Raw genomic sequence first — 23,065 nt, 5'->3', positions numbered from 1 at the left:
CTCTGCTCCCTCTCTCCCTCTGCTCCCTCTCTTCCCACTGCTCCCTCTCTTCCCTCTGCTCCCTCTCTTCCTACTCCTCCCTCTGCTCCCTCTCTTCCCACTCCTCCCTCTCTTCCCTCTGCTCCCTCTCTTTTCCTCTGCTCCCTCTCTTCCCTCTGCTCCCTCTCTCCCTCTGCTCCCTCTCTTTCCTACTCCTCCTTCTCTTCCCTCTGCTCCCTCTCTTCCTACTCCTCCCTCTGCTCCCTCTCTTCCCACTCCTCCTTCTCTTCCCTCTGCTCCCTCTCTTCCTACTCCTCCCTCTCTTCCCTCTGCTCCCTCTTGCCACTCCTCCTTCTCTTCCCACCTCCTTCTCTTCCCTCTGCTCCCTCTCTTCCCTCTGCTCCCTCTCTTCCTACTCCTCCCTCTCTTCCCTCTGCTCCCTCTTGCCACTCCTCCTTCTCTTCCCACCTCCTTCTCTTCCCTCTCTTCCTACTCCTCCTTCACTTCCCTCTCTTCCTACTCCTCCTTCTCTTCCCTCTCTTCCCTACTCCTCCTTCCTTCCCTCCTCCTTCTCTTCCTACTGCTCCTTCACTTCCTACTCCTCCCTCTCTCCCTCTGCTCCCTCTCTTCCCTCTGCTCCCTCTTGCCACTCCTTCACTTCCCTCCTCCTTCACTTCCCACTCCTCCTTCTCTTCCCTCCTTCACTTCCCTCTGCTCCCTCTCTTCCCTCTGCTCCCTCTTGCCCTCCTCCTTCTCTTCCTACTCCTCCTTCACTTCCTACTCCTCCTTCTCTTCCCTCTGCTCCCTCTCTTCCCTCTGCTCCCTCTTGCCACTCCTCCTTCTCTTCCCACTCCTCCTTCACTTCCCACTCCTCCTTCTCTTCCCTCTGCTCCCTCTCTTCCTACTCCTCCCTCTCTTCCCTCTGCTCCTCTCTTCCCACTCCTCCTTCTCTTCCCCCTCCCTCTCTTCCCACTCCTCCCTCTCTTCCCTCTGCTCCCTCTCTTCCCTCCTCCTTCTCTTCCCACTCCTCCCTCTCTTCCCTCTCCTCCCTCTCTTCCCACTCCTCCTTCTCTTCCCACTCCTCCCTCTTCCCACTCCTCCCTCTCTTCCCTCTCCTCCCTCTCTTCCCTCTGCTCCTTCTCTTCCCACTCCTCCCTCTCTTCCCTCTGCTCCCTCTCTTCCCACCCTCCTTCTCTTCCCACTCCTCCCTCTCTTCCCTCTCCTCCCTCTCTTCCCACTCCTCCTTCTCTTCCCACTCCTCCCTCTCTTCCCACTCCTCCCTCTCTTCCCTCTCCTCCCTCTCTTCCCTCTGCTCCTTCTCTTCCTCTCCTCCCTCTCTTCCCTCTGCTCCCTCTCTTCCTACTCCTCCCTCTCTTCCCTCTGCTCCCTCTTGCCCTCCTCCTTCTCTTCCCACCTCCTTCTCTTCCCTCTCTTCCTACTCTCCTTCACTTCCCTCTCTTCCTACTCCTCCTTCTCTTCCCTCTCTTCCTAACTTCCCACTCCTCCTTCTCTTCCTACTGCTCCTTCACTTCCTACTCCTCCCTCTCTTCCCTCTGCTCCCTCTCTTCCCTCTGCTCCCTCTTGCCACTCCTCCTTCACTTCCCACTCCTCCTTCACTTCCCACTCCTCCTTCTCTTCCCACTCCTCCTTCACTTCCCTCTGCTCCCTCTCTTCCCTCTGCTCCCTCTTGCCACTCCTCCTTCTCTTCCTACTCCTCCTTCACTTCCTACTCCTCCTTCTCTTCCCTCTGCTCCCTCTCTTCCCTCTGCTCCCTCTTGCCACTCCTCCTTCTCTTCCCTCCTCCTTCACTTCCCACTCCTCCTTCTCTTCCCTCTGCTCCCTCTCTTCCTACTCCTCCCTCTCTTCCCTCTGCTCCTCTCTTCCCCTCCTCCTTCTCTTCCCTCCTCCCTCTCTTCCCACTCCTCCCTCTCTTCCCTCTGCTCCCTCTCTTCCACTCCTCCTTCTCTTCCCCAAATCTTCCCACTCCTCCTTCTCTTCCCAGTCCTCCCTCTCTTCCCACTCCTCCTTCTCTTCCCACTCCTCCCTCTCTTCCCTCTCCTCCCTCTCTTCCCTCTGCTCCTTCTCTTCCCACTCCTCCCTCTCTTCCCTCTGCTCCCTCTCTTCCCCATCCTCCCTCTCTTCCCTCTGCTCCCTCTCTTCCCACTCCTCCCTCTCTTCCCACTGCTCCCTCTCTTCCCACTCCTACCTCTCTTCCCACTGCCCCTCTCTTCCCACTGCTCCCTCTCTTCCCACTGCTCCCTCTCTTCCCACTGCTCCCTCTCTTCCCTCTGCTCCCTCTCTTCCCTCTGCTCCCTCTCTTCCCTCCTCCCTCTCTTCCCTCTGCTCCCTCTCTTCCCACTCCTCCTTCTCTTCCCTCCTCCCTCTCTTCCCACTCCTCCCTCTCTTCCCACTGCTCCCTCTCTTCCCACTCCTCCCTCTCTTCCCACTGCTCCCTCTCTTCCCTCTCCTCCCTCTCTTCCCCACTCCTCCCTCTCTTCCCACTCCTCCCTCTCTTCCCACTGCTCCCTCTCTTCCCTCTCCTCCCTCTCTTCCCACTCCTCCCTCTCTTCCCTCTGCTCCCTCTCTTCCCACTCCTCCTTCTCTTCCCACTCCTCCCTCTCTTCCCACTGCTCCCTCTCTTCCCACTGCTCCCTCTCTTCCCACTGCTCCCTCTCTTCCCACTCCTCCCTCTCTTCCCACTGCTCCCTCTCTTCCCACTGCTCCCTCTCTTCCCTCTGCTCCCTCTGCTCCCTCTCTTCCCTACTCCTCCCCCTCTTCCCTCTCTTCCCTCTGCTCCCTCTCTTCCCTCTGCTCCTCTCTTCCCACTGCTCCCTCTCTTCCCTCTGCTCCCTCTCTTCCCACTGCTCCCTCTCTTCCCACTGCTCCCTCTGCTCCCTCTGCTCCCTCTCTTCCCACTCCTCCCTCTCTTCCCACTCCTCCCTCTCTTCCCTCTGCTCCCTCTCTTCCCTCTGCTCCCTCTCTCTTCCCACTGCTCCCTCTCTTCCCTCTGCTCCCTCTGCTCCCTCTCTTCCTACTCCTCCCTCTCTTCCCTCTGCTCCCTCTGCTCCCTCTCTTCCTACTCCTCCCTCTCTTCCCTCCTCCCTCTCTTCCCTCTGCTCCCTCTCTTCCCACTGCTCCCTCTCTTCCCTCTGCTCCCTCTGCTCCCTCTCTTCCCACTCCTCCCTCTCTTCCCACTCCTCCCTCTCTTCCCTCTGCTCCCTCTCTTCCCTCTGCTCCCTCTCTTCCCTGCTCCCTCTTCCTCTCCTCCCTCTCTTCCCTCTGCTCCCTCTCTTCCTACTCCTCCCTCTCTTCCCACTCCTCCCTCTCTTCCTCTGCTCCCTCTCTTCCCACTGCTCCCTCTCTTCCCTCTCCTCCCTCTCTTCCCACTCCTCCCTCTCTTCCCTCTGCTCCCTCTCTTCCCTCTGCTCCCTCTCTTCCCTCTCTTCCCTCTGCTCCCTCTCTTCCCACTGCTCCCTCTCTTCCCTCTGCTCCCTCTCTTCCCTCTGCTCCCTCTCTTCCCACTGCTCCCTCTCTTCCCACTGCTCCCTCTCTTCCCTCTGCTCCCTCTCTTCCCTCTGCTCCCTCTCTTCCCTCCTCCCTCTCTTCCCCTCCTCCCTCTCTTCCCTCTGCTCCCTCTCTTCCCTCTGCTCCCTCTCTTCCCTCTGCTCCCTCTCTTCCCTCTGCTCCCTCTCTTCCCTGCACCCTCTCTTCCCTCTGCTCCTCTCTTCCTACTCCTCCCTCTGCTCCCTCTCTTCCCCTCCCTCTCTTCCCTCTGCTCCCTCTCTTCCCTCTGCTCCCTCTCTCCCTCTGCTCCCTCTCTTCCTACTCCTCCCTCTGCTCCCTCTCTTCCCACTCCTCCCTCTCTTCCCTCTCTTCCCTCTGCTCCCTCTCTTCCTACTCCTCCCTCTCTTACCTCTGCTCCCTCTCCTCCTCTCTTCCCTCTGCTCCCTCTCTTCCCTCTGCTCCCTCTCTTCCCACTCCTCCCTCTCTTCCCTCTGCTCCCTCTCTTCCCTCTGCTCCCTCTCTCCCTCTGCTCCCTCTCTTCCCTACTCCTCCCTCTGCTCCCTCTCTTCCCACTCCTCCCTCTCTTCCCTCTGCTCCCTCTCTTCCCTCTGCTCCCTCTCCCTCTGCTCCCTCTCTTCCTACTCCTCCTTCTCTTCCCTCTGCTCCCTCTCTTCCTACTCCTCCCTCTGCTCCCTCTCTTCCCACTCCTCCTTCTCTTCCCTCTCTTCCCACTGCTCCCTCTCTTCCCTCTGCTCCCTCTCTTCCCTCTGCTCCCTCTCTTCCTACTCCTCCCTCTCTTCCCTCTGCTCCCTCTTGCCACTCCTCCTTCTCTTCCCACCTCCTCTCTTCCCTCTCTTCCTACTCCTCCTTCACTTCCCTCTCTTCCTACTCCTCCTTCACTTCCCACTCCTCCTTCTCTTCCTACTGCTCCTTCACTTCCTACTCCTCCCTCTCTTCCCTCTGCTCCCTCTCTTCCCTCTGCTCCCTCTTGCCACTCCTCCTTCACTTCCCACTCCTCCTTCACTTCCCACTCCTCCTTCTCTTCCCACTCCTCCTTCACTTCCCTCTGCTCCCTCTCTTCCCTCTGCTCCCTCTTGCCACTCCTCCTTCTCTTCCTACTCCTCCTTCACTTCCTACTCCTCCTTCTCTTCCTCTGCTCCCTCTCTTCCCTCTGCTCCCTCTTCCCCACTCCTCCTTCACTTCCCTCTCTCCTTCTCTTCCCTCTGCTCCCTCTCTTCCCCTCCTCCCTCTCTTCCCTCTGCTCCCTCTCTTCCCTCTGCTCCCTCTCTTCCCTCTCTCTTCCCTCTGCTCCCTCTCTTCCCACTGCTCCCTCTCTTCCCTCTGCTCCCTCTCTTCCCTCTGCTCCCTCTCTTCCCACTGCTCCCTCTCTTCCCACTGCTCCCTCTCTTCCCTCTGCTCCCTCTCTTCCCTCTGCTCCCTCTCTTCCCTCCTCCCTCTCTTCCCTCCTCCCTCTCTTCCCTCTGCTCCCTCTCTTCCCTCTGCTCCCTCTCTTCCTCTGCTCCCTCTCTTCCCTCTGCTCCCTCTCTTCCCTCTGCTCCCTCTCTTCCCACTGCTCCCTCTCTTCCCTCTGCTCCCTCTCTTCCTACTCCTCCCTCTGCTCCCTCTCTTCCCACTCCTCCCTCTCTTCCCTCTGCTCCCTCTCTTCCCTCTGCTCCCTCTCTCCCTCTGCTCCCTCTTCTTCCTACTCCTCCCTCTGCTCCCTCTCTTCCCTCTCTTCCCTCTGCTCCCTCTCTTCCTCTCCTCCCTCTCTTACCTCTGCTCCCTCTCTTCCCACTCCTCCCTCTCTTCCCTCTGCTCCCTCTCTTCCCTCTGCTCCCTCTCTTCCCTCTCCTCCCTCTCTTCCCTCTGCTCCCTCTCTTCCCTCTGCTCCCTCTCTTCCCTCTGCTCCCTCTCTTCCTACTCCTCCCTCTGCTCCCTCTCTTCCCACTCCTCCCTCTCTTCCCTCTGCTCCCTCTCTTCCCTCTGCTCCCTCTCTCCCTCTGCTCCCTCTCTTCCTACTCCTCCTTCTCTTCCCTCTGCTCCCTCTCTTCCTACTCCTCCCTCTGCTCCCTCTCTTCCCACTCCTCCTTCTCTTCCCTCTGCTCCCTCTCTTCCCACTGCTCCCTCTCTTCCCTCTGCTCCCTCTCTTCCCTCTGCTCCCTCTCTTCCTACTCCTCCCTCTCTTCCCTCTGCTCCCTCTTGCCACTCCTCCTTCTCTTCCCACCTCCTCTCTTCCCTCTCTTCCTACTCCTCCTTCACTTCCCTCTCTTCCTACTCCTCCTTCACTTCCCACTCCTCCTTCTCTTCCTACTGCTCCTTCACTTCCTACTCCTCCCTCTCTTCCCTCTGCTCCCTCTCTTCCCTCTGCTCCCTCTTGCCACTCCTCCTTCACTTCCTCACTCCTCCTTCACTTCCCACTCCTCCTTCTCTTCCCACTCCTCCTTCACTTCCCTCTTTTGCTCCCTCTCTTCCCTCTTCCCTCTGCTCCCTCTTGCCACTCCTCCTTCTCTTCCTACTCCTCCTTCACTTCCTACTCCTCCTTCTCTTCCTCTGTCCCTGTCTTCCCCTCTGCTCCCTCTTCCCACTCTTGTCTTCACTTCCCGTGGTGGTCCTTCTCTTCCCCTGCAGGCCTCTCTTCCAGATACTCCTCCCTTCTGACGCTAAACTCTGCCCCTCTCTTCCCTCTGAACTCCCTCTCTTCCCTCTGCTCCCTCTCTTCCCACTCCTTTCTCTTCCCACTCCTCCTTCAAAAGACCCACTCCTCCTTCACTTCCCACTCCTCACTCTCTTCCCTCCTCCTTCTACCTTGTCAATCTGACACAACCAGGCCAGGCAGAACAGAAGAGAACAGAGGCCTCAATCGTGCTCCCTCTCTTCCCTCTGCTCCCTCTGCTCCCTCTCTTCCTACTCCTCCTTCTCTTCCCACTCCTCCTTCACTTCCCACTCCTCCTTCTCTTCCCACTCCTCCTTCACTTCCCACTCCTCCTTCACTTCCCACTCCTCCTTCACTTCCCTCAACAGAGAAAGGGGATTGTTTTGATGTTTTTTTCCTCCTCTCCTCCCACTCTTTCTGTCTTGTCTTGCTTGTTGTCGTGGTGGTGTCAGCTTTGTTCTCCTGCAGGCCTCTAAGTGAGTCCAGATGCCTTCTACCTTTGACGCTAAACAATCTGCCACACAACCAGGCCAGGCAGAACAGAAGAGAACAGAGGCCTCCTTGTCAGATCAACGTTGACCCTGTTCATTGTCACCTTGGCATTTCCACCCTATTTCCCTTTTTTGTCAAAAGACAACAAACAAGTAGAGCAGAGATTTTCAACAGATGATGAAAAAATTGATTGCGTGCCAAAGAGAGTGGGGGGCCAACAAAACCTTGATCCGGAAGAGAATTTAAATATGGCATTCTACTGCCTGGTAGACTTTGGGGCGCACAACTTTTCAATTAAAGTAATCAAGGGGTTCTGCTTGGCTATGAGCAGGGCCTTGAATGAAGGACAGTTATGAGCAGGGCCTTGAATGAAGAACAGTTATGAGCGGGGCCTTGAATGAAGAACAGTTATGAGCAGGGCCTTGAATGAAGGACAGTTATGAGCAGGGCCTTGAATGAAGGACAGTTATGAGCGGGGCCTTGAATGAAGGACAGTTATGAGCGGGGCCTTGAATGAAGAACAGTTATGAGCGGGGCCTTGAATGAAGAACAGCTATGAGCGGGGCCTTGAATGAAGGACAGCTATGAGCGGGGCCTTGAATGAAGGACAGCTATGAGCGGGGCCTTGAATGAAGAACAGTTATGAGCGGGGCCTTGAATGAAGAACAGTTATGAGCAGGGCCTTGAATGAAGGACAGCTATGAGCGGGGCCTTGAATGAAGGACAGCTATGAGCGGGGCCTTGAATGAAGGACAGTTATGAGCGGGGCCTTGAATGAAGGACAGTTATGAGCGGGGCCTTGAATGAAGGACAGCTATGAGCGGGGCCTTGAATGAAGGACAGTTATGAGCGGGGCCTTGAATGAAGGACAGCTATGAGTGGGGCCTTGAATGAAGGACAGTTATGAGCAGGGCCTTGAATGAAGGACAGTTATGAGCGGGGCCTTGAATGAAGAACAGTTATGAGCGGGGCCTTGAATGAAGAACAGTTATGAGCAGGGCCTTGAATGAAGGACAGCTATGAGCGGGGCCTTGAATGAAGGACAGCTATGAGCGGGGCCTTGAATGAAGAACAGTTATGAGCGGGGCCTTGAATGAAGGACAGTTATGAGCGGGGCCTTGAATGAAGGACAGCTATGAGCGGGGCCTTGAATGAAGGACAGTTATGAGCGGGGCCTTGAATGAAGGACAGTTATGAGCGGGGCCTTGAATGAAGGACAGCTATGAGCGGGGCCTTGAATGAAGGACAGCTATGAGCGGGGCCTTGAATGAAGGACAGCTATGAGCGGGGCCTTGAATGAAGGACAGCTATGAGTGGGGCCTTGAATGAAGGACAGTTATGAGTGGGGCCTTGAATGAAGGACAGTTATGAGCGGGGCCTTGAATGAAGGACAGTTATGAGTGGGGCCTTGAATGAAGGACAGTTATGAGCAGGGCCTTGAATGAAGGACAGTTTTGAGCAGGGCCTTGAATGAAGGACAGTTATGAGCAGGGCCTTGAATGAAGGACAGTTTTGAGCAGGGCCTTGAATGAAGGACAGTTATGAGCGGGGCCTTGAATGAAGGACAGTTATGAGCGGGGCCTTGAATGAAGGACAGTTTTGAGCGGGGCCTTGAATGAAGGACAGTTATGAGCGGGCCTTGAATGAAGGACAGTTATGAGCGGGGCCTTGAATGAAGGACAGTTTTGAGCGGGGCCTTGAATGAAGGACAGTTATTGGACTCCCATTCGGATGATGTTTAAAAGCAACAGAACCAGCTCTCTGGTGGCCATTTTGATACGAGTTGCTGGTGATTGCAGGCTCTCTACATTAACACCTGGTAGTGTTTCAGGGTGTGAGTCAGAGGTGCGAATGCTAAATGTTATAACAGCAGTCAAGACCTGCTGCAGAACTTCTTGACTCATCAGAACACTAGTCACAGGAGGACAGGAGGGAGAAGTCCAGATGTGAGCAGTCAGTGGCTAACAGGAGAGAGAGGGGGTGGGTGTGTTTGGAGGGAGCAGTGGTAACTCACCTACACATCTGGCACCGTCAGTGCTTGTGATGTAACCACGGGGACAGGTGCAGACGTAGCTACCGGCTGTGTTTGTGCATTCACCTCCGTCACACACACCTGGGATAGTGCTGCACTCGTCAATATCTGAAACACACACACAAACACTTAGATCATTGGAGTTAGAGCATCCACTGAGCTTCATCACACACAGTAAATCAAAACCCTGTCACAGTCATTGTTTGGAAGAATTGCTTTTCCTTGATAGCAGCTGTTCAAAGTCTTTGGATCTATCTAAAATATTTGAAGAAGTGGATGATATCTCATCTGTCAAAATGCACTTGAGGGCCTCAAATAATCACTATTCATAATAACTCTACAGACAAGAGCAGGACCTACTGCCAGACTCAGTCAAGACAACCTGAGTCCAGGTCTGAAGGGAGGAGGCGATCAAATGGAAAATGTCTAGGTTCATTTTCTGCCAAATGACTTTATTTCACACTGGTCTACATTTATCAATGTCCAACACACCTCAGTGGACTTCATACCTGTGGTGGATTTTAAGAGGTTTAAATGGTGAGTTTTTCCCACGCACACCATGAGAGAAATTCAGCTGCCCCAGAGAGATTACATTAGACCTGGGAGTCAGCAGTAAAGAGCTAGTGTGTGTGTGTGTGTTTACGTGTGTGTGCACACGCCTGTGTGTATGTGTGTATGTGTGTATGTGTGTGAGTTAGCCAGGACTTGGCAGGGTCTACTCCTCTGTGTGGTGTATTACAGTATATTACCTTACACATGAAAAGGCCTCTCACTGCTATGAGCTTCTAGACGGCATTGGGTTTTTATGACGTGCTACCACTTATCTGTACACATACATAATTACCTTTATTTGGTCAAATTACAGCATGCGTGTGTGTATACCGTGGTGTGTGAGACACGTGGTGGCATGCCGTAAATGTGTGTGAGTAGTTGGCGGGTATGCATGAACGCTGTCTATTGGGCTGTGTGTGTGTGTGTGATGATGCACACAGTGGAAAGTTAAGAGCCACTGGGTCCCCTGCTGACTATTGTCTGACTGCAGTGGTAAAAGGTTATCCTCAAGTCATATATAAAAAAGTATCAAAATAAACGTGGCGTCAGCATTCCATCTGAATAGGAGCAGACTTTACACAGCTCAGACATGGAGAGCTGTGTGTGTGTCGGTCTCTGCATGTGTGAGAAAGTGTATGTAACTGTGTATGTCTGTACAGTATGCGTGTGTGTGTATTAGGGTTGCACATTTTGGGGAATATTCAGAGGTGGAAACTTTCTGTGGGAATTAACAGGAATATATGGGAATTAACGGAAATATATGCAAATTAATATTATTACAAATTAAATGTCATGTTCTTTGCATTGGATATATTTACCATATCATTTGGAGACAGAAAAATACACCTATTACCTTATCATAAGTAGACATAATTGCAAATGAATAAATCCTTCCAATCCTTCCAATCAAAAAAACGCTTTAGTTACGAATTGAACTTCAATTAAATGAGCTGACTCTTCACATGGGATGATTTCACTGAACAACAAAAGGGAATATTGAATGATCCCAAATGATCCATCACATCTCCCAAAAATGTTTTCAACAGACATCTGTAAAATGACAGTCTAGAAACTAAAGCTTTGGTTGTCTTCCTCTCGGGCTTCCTCCTCAATGTCCACCTCTTGAACATCAGACTCATCTGTCACTTTCCAAACTGAGGATGGCTCGTTGTCAGGCTGGTCAGCCTGTTGCATGCTTTGGTGTGTGTGTGTGTGTTCCCAAACAAGGACCAGTTGTGTTCTGAGGCGGCTGATGTTGGTGGGATTTGGAGGATGATGGAGGCAACAGGGTAAAGAGCCTCAGGGTAGCCTAGTGGTTAGAGTGTTGAACTAGTAACCGGAAGGTTGCAAGTTCAAATCCCCGAGCTGACAAGGTACAAATCTGTCGTTCTGCCCCTGAACAGGCAGTTAACCCACTGTTCCTAGGCCGTCATTGAAAATAAGAATTTGTTCTTAACTGACTTGCCTAGTAAAATAAAGGTTAAAAATGTAAAAAAGATCCACAAAGTCCCTTCCACCAGGTGGCTGATGAGATGTTGGCATGACTGCCATATTGCATCTCCATCCCAAAACCCTTGCTTGGAAGTGTACTTCGCCAGACTGCCAAGAACCTTGCCCTCATCACTACCGTGAGACACGGTAGTGATGACACCATAGGCATTGATCTCTGCACCAGACAGGATGCTCTTGCCAGCATACTTGGGGTCCAACATGTACGCTGTGACGTATATGGGCTTCAGGCAGAAGTCTTCATGCTTTTTGATGTATTTCAGAACTGCAGTTTCCTCTGCTTGGAGCAACAGTGAAGTGGGCAGGGCAGTACGGATTTCTTCTCTTACATCTGCAAGCAGAGTCTGAACATCAGACAGGATGACATTGTCTCCCTCAATCCGTACAATGGCTACTGCTATAGGTTTCAGGAGTTCCAATACATCATCCAGGAGGACCCTCTTGATGGGGGCTGTCCATATCAGCAGACTGTGATATGGCCATTTCTTGGAGAGACTCCTTCCACTCCAGGAGACTGTCAAACATGATGACAATACCACCCCAACGGGTGTTGCTGGGCAGCTTCAATGTGGTTCTCATATTCTTCTCACTTTTCTTGGTGAGGTAGATTGCTGCTATAACTTGATGACCCTTCACTTACCTAACCATTTCCTTGGCTCTCTTGTAGAGGGTATCCATTGTTTTCAGTTCCATGATGTCCTTGAGGAGCAGATTCAATGCGTGAGCAGCACAGCCAATGGGTGTGACTTTAGACCAAGCAGCCTTCATGTTCACAGCATTGTCTGTCACCAGTGCAAATACCTTATGTGGTCCAAGGTCATTGATGACTGCCTTTAGCTCATCCGCAATGAAGAGACCGGTGTGTCTGTTGTCCCTTGTGTCTGTGTAATTGTAGAATACTGGTTGAGGGGTGGAGATGATGTAGTTAATTATTCCTTGCCCACAAACATTCAACCCTCCCATCAGAGATGATTGCAATACAGTCTGCTTTCCCTATCATTTGCTTGACCTTCACTTGAACTCTGTTGAACTCTGCATCCAGCAAATTAGTAGATAAAGCATGTCTGATTGGAGGGGTGTATGCTGTGCGAAGAACATTCAGAAATATCTTTGCCTGTGAGCATCGGAGGTGAACCAGTTGCATACACAGCTCGAGCAAGACATTCATCAGCATTTCTCTGACTACGTTCCTCCATTGAGTCAAAAACACGTCTGATTCCAGGAGGACCATGAGCTGTTGCTATCGATAAGGTGTCTGATTCATAATTTTCACCTCAAATAGAAGTAGAGGGACTTTTGTCAGAGTTTGCTTGTTGTGAGAGCTGAGGGAACTTTATGCACTTGGTCAGATGATTCTGCATCTTTGTTGCATTCTTCACATATAATTTGGCACATTATTTGCAAATGTACACAGCTTTTCCTGCTACATTAGCTGCAGTGAAATGTCTCCACATATCAGATAGTGCCCGTGGCATTTTCCTTTAAAGATTAGGAAAAAAATGAGGAAAAAAACAAATACAATTCCATGTACAGATAAATAGTTAAGCAGTTAGATTAAACAACTCCTTTGAAAAGATACATGTTTTAAAATGAAATATGTATGGAAACAGGTGAATTAACACTCCTCAGGTAGCAGGCTCAAGCAAGCTACACCCCCACATGGTAGCAAAAACAAACTAGCAGAAATTGTTAACAAGTTAGAAATGAGTTAAACACACTTTGCTGTAGGCTACTATTTACTAGTTAACAAAAAAGTATGTATTTCATATAAGATATATTCACCCCACCCAGTATTGTATTCAAAACTTACCGGAAAGGATGTAGTCCTTGGCTCAGGCACATCTCATTAGTGTGCAAGATCTTGAGATTCAGCTGTACATGTGATGGAAGAGTGCACTGCACATGTGATGGAAGAACGCACTGCACATGCAGAGGGTTGCAATTCCATTGAATTTGGGAAAGTTTAACCAAAATATGCCACAATACTTAGAATTGCCTTATGTGTATCCCACAAAAAAAGGTTCACTGTTATAAGCTAACTTTTTTGATGAATTTAACCAAAATTCCCCAAATTCCAGGGCTTAACTTCCCATGGAAAATTTCCAGAAAAATTCCAGGATATTTACAGGAAAGTTTCCGACCCTTTGCAACCCGTGTGTGTGTGTGTGTATCTACATGTATAAGTGTTCGACGCTATGGGGAGGTCCTTATATATAACACTAAAATCATCTCTGCTCTATAAGTGTTTCTTTGTTCTAGCGCTAACAGCTGGTCCTGGGCCAGTAGTCTGTATTTATCGAAGGAAAATGAGGGGGCAAAAAACGAGAGGAAAAAACAACAACTATGAAATCAGGTCAATTGTTTTGGCCTAGAAGAACTACCTCCCTGACATGTTAACAGCTCCAAGGCTAGCTCCACAGGAACATGAGGCCATGTTGGTGCATAAACTTGGAAGGCATTTTGAAACCCATTTTCCCTTTGGAAAACAGATGGTGGTCTGTGATGTCTTAACCGAACAAAATGGGGTTTGAATCGCTCAATCTCAGAGCTGTGCTATTTCAGGTATCTGGACATTCACAGTTATGGATGGTTCAACTCAGTATTCTCTACTCTTTAATGGGCTATGGAATGCTTGATGTTTTGAAACTAAAACTGACTGCCCCACTTAAGTTCAAACACAATGTTCCCTAAAAGCTGTCCCATCCACTATCCAACCCCCACCTTGGCCCAAGCAAAGCCCACGTACGGAGCCTCAGGCTTGGGGCTGTAATTACTTAACCTTCAAGGACCTCCACCCCCATACGCTGCCTCTCACTCCACCAGGCTTCAAAACCTACAGGGCATAGGTCACCTCTCATGCTTGTCCAGACAATAGGCCTCCAGTCATCATAAGACCATAGCACAATCCAGCATTTCAGTGGGACTGTGATAGGACAGCCGCCATCACATGACCAACTAATTTGACACCGGGGCCACTCACACCTCTTTCTTTTCTGGTTAGAGACAGTTTGCACTGTTCTGTGAAGAGAGTAGTACACAGCGTTGTATGAGATCTTCAGTTTCTTTGCAATTTCTCGCATGGAACACTTTAATTTCTCAGAACCAGAACAGACTGACGAGTTTCAGAAGAAAGTTCTTTGTTTCTGGCCATTTTGAGCCTGTAATCGAACCCAAAAATGCTGATGCTCCAGATAGACAACTAGTCTAAAGAAGGCCAGTTTTATTGCTTCTTTAATCAGAACAACAGTTTTCAGCTGTGCTAACATAATTGCAAAAGGGTTTTCTAATGATCAATTAGCCTTTTAAAATGATAAACTTGGATTAGCTAACACAATGTGCCATTGGAACACAGGAGTGATGGTTGCTGATAATGTAGATATTCCATAAACAATCTGCCATTTCCAGCTACAATAGTCATTTACAACATTAACAATGTCTACACTGTATTTCTGATCCATTTGATGTTATTTTAAATGGACAAAAATTTTGCTTTTCTTTCAAAAACAAGGACATTTCTAAGTGACCCCAAACTTTTGAACGGTAGTGTATATATTTATATTCCGGAATCTGGTCCGGAAGCTAATTTCCTGCAATTCTATCCATTTTGCTATGGGGTTTTGTACTGTGTATTTAAATACTGTATTCTTGACATAGCTCACTCTAATACTTCTGCTAATGTACATAGCATTTGAGTTACACTGCTTATACACACAGCATATGTATGTGTAGCCGATGTGAAATGGCTAGCTAGTTAGCGGTGGTGCGCGCTAGTGGCTTTTCAATCGGTGACATCGCTTGCTCTGAGACCTTGAAGTAGTGGTTCCCCTTGCTCTGCAAGGGCTGCGGCTTTTGTGGAGCGATGGGTAACGATGCTTCGAGGGTGATTGTTGACATGTGCAGAGCGTCCCTGGTTCGCGCCCAGGTTGGGGCGAGGGGATGGACGTAAACTCTATACTGTTACATATGTATATACTAGATTCTTGATATAGCTCACGGTAATATATATACTGCTGTCCATATTATTCTTAGTATATCTTGTGTAAATTCATCCGGTGTATATACGTATAGATGGCATTTGGATTACTGTTACAGTGCTATTTGGGTTACATAACTGGTTTAGTTTTTTAAAGCTGCAATATGTAATTTTTTGGGCCACCTGACAAAATTCACATAGAATGTGAGTTATAGATCTGTCATTCTCATTGAAAGCAATTCTAAGTGGTATATATGTTCTATGTACGCTATTTCTATGCTTCCCGTTTTAAGTTTAGTCTTTTACTTTCGGGTTTGTACACCAGTTTCAAACTCCTGAAAATACAATATTTTTGGTTATTGAAAATATTTTTAACAGAGGTTTAGGTGGTACAATGATTCGGTAGACTATACTTGCTTGTTTTGTCACAAACTGAAATTAGGCAAATTATTCTAATTTTAGCAACCCGGAAATGGTGGAGCGATTTCTGCATAGTGAATTTTTAAATACATATTTTAGAAATGATTTGTGCACTTATCATAAGCATTTAGCAGCAACTGCTATAACATCTGCTAAACTGAGTATGCGACCAATACATTTTTATTTTATTTTATTTTATTTAGAGTTTCCTCCAGGTATATGACTGCTTCTAACCCTTCATTGACCCTCAGGGTCTACTGATATCCCCCAGCTGATCTCTCTCTCTACATCTGTTACTGGACACCCAGGCCCTGTTCAAAAAATGCACTCTTCCTTCCTTCACTAATCACAGATTGGAAAGTGATTGGACAAGTAAAAGCAAAAAAAAAGTACCAACATAACTCTTAGACCAACTCTCTCCTTCTTTGAGGAAGGAAGGAAGGAAGGAAGGAAGAATTTCCAAAGTATTTGAGCAGAGCCTGAGTTTCTCTCCATCACCCAATAGGGAATCATCAGTGGTCCAGCATTGGTTCTATGGTAGTTAATGATATTAGGGAGTGGAGCCCTGGGAACTGACCAGAAGAAGCTGGTAGGATGAGCAATAGAAGGATGGACACATTTTAATGGCTAGAATGGAATAAACGGAACAAAGTCAAACATGTGGTTGCCATATCTTTGATATGTTTGCTACCCTACCATTCATTCCCTTCCAGCCATTACAATGAGCCCATCCTCCTTTAGCTCCTCCCACCAGCCTCTTCTGGAACTGACTGGGTGAGGAGTGAGGTGGGTAAAGGACCTAATATTGGTCATGCTCTGCCCTATCACTTAACGCAAGTTCTCAAAGTGGGGAGGGAGGAGGTCCGTGGCCAGAATATATAACAAGAGTATATTATTACTTCGGAAAGTATTCAGACCCCTTGACTTTTCCCACATTTTGTTACGTTACAGCCGTATTGTAAAATGTATGAAATAGTTTTTCCCCCTCATCAGTCTACACACACCATACCCCATAATGACAAAGCAAAATCATTAAAAATATATGTTTATTCAGACCCTTTACTCAGTACTTTGTTGAAGCACCTTCGGCAGCGTCGAGTCTTCTTGGGTATGACTCTACAAGCCTGGCACACATTTATTTGGGGAGTTTCTCCTATTATTCTCTGCAGATCCTCTCAAGCTCTATCAGGTTGGATGGGGAGTGCAGCTGCACAGCTATTTTCAGATCTCTCCAGAGATGTTTGACCGGGTTCAAGTCTGGGCTCTGGCTGGGCCACTCAAGGACATTCCGAGACTGGTCCCAAAGCCACTCCTGCGTTGTCTTGGCTGTGTGCTTTGGGTTGTTGTCCTGTTGGAAGGTGAATGTTTGCCTCAGTCTGACGCTCTGAGTGCTCTGGAGCAGGTTTTCATCAAGGATCTCTCTGTACTCTTCTCCATTCATCTTTGCCTCAAGTCTCCCAGTCCCTGCCTCTGAAAAACATCCCCACAGTATGATGCTGCCACCACCATGCTTCACCGTAGGGATGGTGCCAGGTTTCCTCTAGACGTGGCGCTTGGCATTCAGGTCATGGAGTTCAATCTTGGTTTCATCAGACCAGAGAATCTTGTTTCTCATGGTCTGAGAGTCGTTAGGTGCCTTTTGGCAACTCCAAGCGTGCTGTTATGTGCCTTTTACTGAGGAGTGGCTTCTGTCTGTCCACTCTACCAGAAAGGCCTGATACGTGGAGTGCTACAGAGATGGTTGTCCTTCTAGAAGGTTCTCCCATCTCCACAGAGGAACTCAGAGTGATCAACAGGTTCTTGGTCACCTCCCTGACCAAGGTCCTTCTACCCTGATTGCTCAGTTTGGCCGGGCGACCAGCTCTAGGAAGAGTCTTGGTGGTTCCAAACATCTTCCATTTAAGAATGATGGGGGCCAATGTGTTCTTGGGGACCTTCAATGCTGCAGAAATGTTGGTACCCTTCCCTAGGTCTGTGCCTCGACACAATCCTGTCTCGGAGATCTATGGACAATTCCTTCGACCTCATGGCTTGGTTTTTGCTCTAAGATGCACTGTCAACTGTTGGACCTTATATAGACAGGTGTGTGCCTTTCCAAATCATGTCCAATCAATTTAATTTACCACAGGTGGACGCCAATCAAGTTGTAGAAACATCTCAAGGATGATCAATGGAAACAGGATGCACCTGAACTCAATTTCGAGTCGCATAGCAAACGGTCTGAATACTTATGTAAATAAGCTATTTCTGTTTTTATTTTTTATACATTTGCAAAAAAATCTAAAAAACAGTTTTCGCTTTGTCATTATGAGGTATTGTGTGTAGATTGCTAAAATAAACATTATATTTAATCAATTTTAGAATAAGGCTGAAACGTAACAAAATGTGGAAAAAGTTAAGGGGTCTGAATACTTTCCGAAGGCATTACTAACAACAGATTAAACAACTTTTGGCAAAGGGATCTATGGAATTTTTGTTTTACTTTTATTTAACTAGGCAAGTCAGTTAAGAACAAATTCTTCTTTTCAATGGCAGCCTAGGAACAGTGGGTTCACTGTTCAGGGGCAGAATGACAGATTTGTACCTTGTCAGCTCGGGGATATGAACTTGCAACCTTTCGGTTATTAGTCCAACGCTCTAACCACTAGGCTACCCTGCCGGCCCGTAAGTTGAATAAGTTTCAATTGTGAAAACAATACAAAGTAATATTATTTATCTGCAATTTATGTTCCTAACCCTGGGTAACATGGGCATGGAAGACTCACAGGGATATTGGTATCCACAGTACAATTATATATTTTTCAACTCAAAACTATTTCCCCCAAATGTTATTTTTGTACATAAATGGACTCACTGCATTTTAAGCTTTAAAACTGAGATGTTTTCTCTCTGCCAAAATGTGTAGAACTTTAGGAAATTAGCTTGAAACCTGCATAAAAATGTATCCGATGCCAAGAGGCGGGACTTTTAAATGTTCTTTCCCTGGGTCAGAGACTTTCCCCGGGTCAGAGACTTGGTTCGTTCAGTCATGCACTGCAGACGTCATAGTAAAAATTCAATGTAGACTATTTTTATCGCACTCAAGTTGTGTTCTGATTATGAGGGGGTGCCTGATGAATTTGCTATTACAAAACCCTAGACTTAATGAGTCCCTAAGGTCAGTGATTATTATAATGCCCCTCTCTGCCTGAGAGGAGCAAGGGGATGGTTTATACACCATAACCCTGCTGAGTCAGTGTTTATGTACTCCTTCTCTCCTGCTGGGCTGGTTTAATAAGGACTCAATCCTAACATGAGATGTGTGTGCGTACTGTAATTCAGACTTTGGGTAACATAAGGGACACATTACATTGATGTCAATGAGAGGTATGCGTGGGACAGTGAGTTAGGCATGCAATCTCCAGATTGAAGCTAAACTGTTGTGAGGTTATAAGGTATAGTATACTACTTTGGTATGTACTTGTATGGTCCAGTATGATGTTAGAGTACAAGTTCCTATGAGCCACTAACTGGACTGAGGCTAGTGATTGGCAGGTAGAGGGGAAAACAATGTGTACACAACTATACTCCTAGACAGCACATCAGACAGTGTAGTTAAGTGGGTGAAATACCACTGGCTGAAATAGTCCCAGAGCTCTTTCCAACCTCCCCAAAGACTAGGAACCCATCCAAGGCCTACAGCCCCCACCTTGCAAAGTGCCTCAGCCTGTCTGTCTTCATTATGCATTGTTTAAATTCCACCCAATCAACATATAGCAATGCGACCCCTAACTTGTGTGTGTGTGTGCGTGTGTGTGTGTGTTTCCATATCAGTGACCAGATAACCACAGAAGCTAATCGCCACTGACTGTCTGGCAAAAGTATTCAAAACACTGATGATAGTGCATAACAAAACCCCAGCAAAACAATGGATCTATGCTCACAATTCCAAATCCTTCCTCTAATTCTTAACTGAGGCACTGAGTTCAGTTAGCTAAGCCTACTAAAATGATGGCCAATATGTTTTCCATTACATGAATTCAGTGTAAGTAATACATTCCAGTTTGTTATATAATGTGTATAATAATATGGTATTACTACAGGGGTTAAGTGAGAGAGCTGTGTGTAACTCACCTTCACACTTGTGGCTGGTGTCACTCTGGCGATGGCCCGCGGGACATTTACACTCATAGGAGCCAACTGTGTTGATACAGTTACCTCCTGCACACAGCCCAGGGATGGCCTGACACTCATCCACATCTAGAGAAGAGAGAGGAGGAGAGGGTGGGAAGAAGAATGGAGACCATTAGCACAAATAAGCAGCACTTAACACGAGTTGCTTTAAGAGATGCTGTTTAAGTACTCTGAGTCTGCTCTTAACGAGTGAAGAATCTTCTAAACCTTTACTGCCCACCCACTAACCTTCAATCAAATGGAGTCTATAAATGTGGTTGAAATAAATGTGGATTTTAAGCTCTGTGATATACAGTGTCTTAGATTTTAAAGGGAAGTAGGTATAAACATTACATCACTGTACCACAACCAATCATGATTGGTCATATGGCTAAAATACGTTTTTCAGGAGTTTTTGTTGCAGCATTAAAACCAGTTTACAGGGGCACAGCAGGACAGAACAGGGGATATATTTTGGCACCGCCACCTAGGAACCAAGACCAGTCCAGACTGTAGCCCTTGTTTGAGCAGGGAGTGGGTTCATGTACACGTATATTTTCTATCATGCCGTGAGTAAAGATGACGGAACTGTATGCGTAGGGTTCTGATTGGACAGTGGACACCGTAACCAGGAAACACAAAACAGTGTCTTCTTTAAACTGGCTTAATGAGAGGGAAAAGTCATTTATCACCTCATCTTCCTCCCCTCTTCACACATTTACACTTCGTTAGCTCACAGTCTGGCCATGATAGCCAGGAAGAGGTGTTGGCATTTCATCATCTCCAGTGGAAACACATTGACAGACCCCTCAGTGTGTCTAGAGGGGTTCGTCTGGGTATGTGAATATGTGCTGAGACTGGTATGTGTCTGGATGGTATGAAGACAAGGACATAGAAACACGACGTGTGGGCAGAGATGTGCACACACACCTGGTCATCTAACTCTGCACCAGTCTCAGAGAGGGAAGTTGGCACACCGTGCCAGTATCCAGCCAAGCAACCAAGATTTATACCCCCTCTCTCTCTCACCCCACCCCACACACACACACAAACTCAGTCTGTTTCTAATCATGTGAATACCTTCGACCTCTATTCCTTTTTAACAAAGCCTGAAAATGTGCTCTCATGTTGAGGAGCGCCGACTGCCAGCGGTGGCAAGAGCATCCAAACCAATGATGTCTGGAATGCTTTCCTTACATTGGGATTCATGTGCTTGTGTGCTTTGAACTAGTTCCAACAGGACTTTTTTCGGGGGCTTTCTGGAGAATAGGTGACTTCCTTGGTGTGTATACTTTATATAAAGGCAGACTGATAGAGGCTCAGTGAGAGAACGTGACTTTTCAGATAAAAAATACTATAACAGAAAAGCTATCAGGAAGGAAGGATTTTATTAAGCTATAACTGTCATACAGTCACGTCTGTGGCCAGGCCTATTAATTTAGCAATAATTGTGTGTAATGAATGATTTGACTCAGAGTTGAATGTACAATGTCTGCTGAATGTACAATGTGTACAATGTGTAATAACTTGAATCAGCTTTGGATATTTTAGGAATACTTTGGTTTTTGAAGTGTCTTAAGGGCACATCTGAGGTATGATTTAGTTCGAGCATCAATTGTTTTCTTGCTTTTTGTCCTGTGGCCAAAGCGGACAAATAATCCACTGAGCACATACGTCAATTCAACGTCTATTCATGGTAATGAAGTGGGCACATACGTCAATTCAACGTCTATTCATGGTAATGAAGTGGGCACATACGTCAATTCAACGTCTATTCATGGTAATGAAGTGGGCACATACGTCAATTCAACGTCTATTCATGGTAATGAAGAGGAAACAACGTTGACAAAATCCCAAGGCGCTCAGTCACATCGGTAATTCAGGTGTGCAGAGTGTGCAGAGTGAAGTTTGAAAGCCTAACTGCTGTTTCAGGATCGTATTTCTTTTTCAGTTGTTCAGTTCTTTACAGCTATTTTTCATTAGAATGTGTGCAAAAGCTTTTGTATAAAATGTGTCTCTCAGCACACCTTACTGAGAATGTGTCAACACTCAACATGCACTTTAGAGGACACTGCTGACTTGCTAAACGACTAACCACATCTAAAACTGACCTTACCTTAAACAAACCCTTATCCCTGACCCTAACTTAATTATAAATAATTCTGAAATGAAATATCTGTCTGGAATGGAGCGAATGGAATGGCATCAAACACAAGGAAACCACATGTTTGATGTATTTGATACCGTTTAAGGTACTACCAACCTCCTGTGGTATGTATGTGTCTAACAGAAGTGTTTTCTGAGGCCTCCCAAGTGGTGCAGTGGTCTAAGGCACTGCATCACAGTGCTAGCTGTGCCACTAGAGATCCTGGTTCAAGTCCAGGCTCTATCACAGCCGGCCGTGACCGGGACACATCTGGGTCAGGGGAGGGTTTGGCCAGCAGGGATGTACTTGTCCCATTGTGCTCTAGTGACTCCTGTGGTGGTTGGGTGCATGTATGCTGACATGGTTGCAAGGTGTTTACTCCAACACACTGGTGTGGTGGTTAGAGCATTAGTAACCAAATGGTTGCTAGGTCAAATTGATAAGCTGACATGGTAAAAATCTGTTGTTCACCCAGTTCCTAGGTTGTCAATGTAAATAAGAATTTGTTCTTAACTGACTTGCCTAGTTTAAAAAAAAATATATTTTACTAGGCGAACAAATTCTTATTTACAATGATGGCCTACACCGGCGACGCTGGGCCAGTTGTGCGCCGCCCTATGGGACTCCCTATCACGGCCGGTTCTGATATAGTCTGGATTCAAACCAGGTTGTCTGTAGTGACGCTGAGATGCAGTGATGCAGTGCAGTTGGGTTGTGTTTCAGAGGATGCATGGCTCTCTACCTTTCCCGAGTCCGTACGGGAGTTGCAGCAATGAGACAAGACTTTAACTACTAATTGGATACCACAAAAAATATTTATATATTTTTTTTATATGAAATAAGAAGTGTTCTCTAAAATGTCCCAGATATGTTAATATACAAATCTTATGCAATAGTGAGATTTTACACCAGTGCAGCAAACGAGTGGACTCTATCAAGTACTGTTGAAATCAATTTGATCTGTCTGTATACGATGACACCTAGTGGTCTTATGGTTGATTTCTCCCTAACCATTATTTTTATCTCCCCCTCTCTGCTCACTGTTTTTGTGATCTGGTAGGTCCCTGAAAACTGTCTTCACTTCGTTCCTGTGCCAGAACTACGAGCCAAATGTCAGAGGAATTGTGGACCAATATGCAATGTATTGAGTGATATTTTGTTGTATGCATTTTTTGTGTGACAGCAAGATGTACAGCTAGCTCATGGAGATGACACATCTAGCTACTTTAAACTTCACAACATGCTCGCTCATGGCTATGTGAATTAATGTGTACTGACTGCATTGCATGAGAGCTGTATCTGTGTATGTGCCGGCATTTTTGCGTCCCATAGGACAATCCGTCCTGGTTGAAATGTTGACAACACTAGAGGGTCTACCATTTTTGACAACACTGATCCTACCATGCATGCAAAGCTAGTTCGCATCTTCTTTAAATTATACTTTACTAGCTAACATAGCTAGATCATCAAACTGTATTTTCTTTGCTATTTCTGCACGATGGTACTTATTAGGGCCTTGAATCTCATACACGGACCTCACTGTCACCACTGGTCATCTAGCTAGCCAGGGATGCATCAGTTTCCATTGGACTAGACTAGAGCTTGCTAGCTAGGTAGCTAAAGCTGGCTAGCATATGAACATTAGCTAGCTAA

The 23,065-nt window shown here is 47.5% G+C and overlaps 1 protein-coding gene across 2 annotated transcripts in view; it reads right to left on the bottom strand.

Annotated features, from left to right (window-relative positions):
• Positions 1-23,065, bottom strand: part of fbn2b (fibrillin 2b) — a 124,268-nt gene that overhangs the window by 66,190 nt on the left and 35,013 nt on the right. For both annotated transcript variants that reach the window (XM_042323054.1, XM_042323056.1), the window contains exons 8-9: positions 19,228-19,353; positions 8,643-8,768 (exon numbers count right to left, since the gene is read on the bottom strand). In XM_042323054.1, coding sequence (XP_042178988.1) covers positions 8,643-8,768; positions 19,228-19,353 — 252 coding nt within the window. The remainder of the gene's footprint in view (positions 1-8,642; positions 8,769-19,227; positions 19,354-23,065) is intronic.

Source organism: Oncorhynchus tshawytscha, linkage group LG06 (genome assembly GCF_018296145.1).
Source record: "Oncorhynchus tshawytscha isolate Ot180627B linkage group LG06, Otsh_v2.0, whole genome shotgun sequence".
Classification (NCBI taxonomy): domain Eukaryota; kingdom Metazoa; phylum Chordata; class Actinopteri; order Salmoniformes; family Salmonidae; genus Oncorhynchus; species Oncorhynchus tshawytscha.
This window is presented reverse-complemented; position numbering and strand designations above follow the sequence as displayed.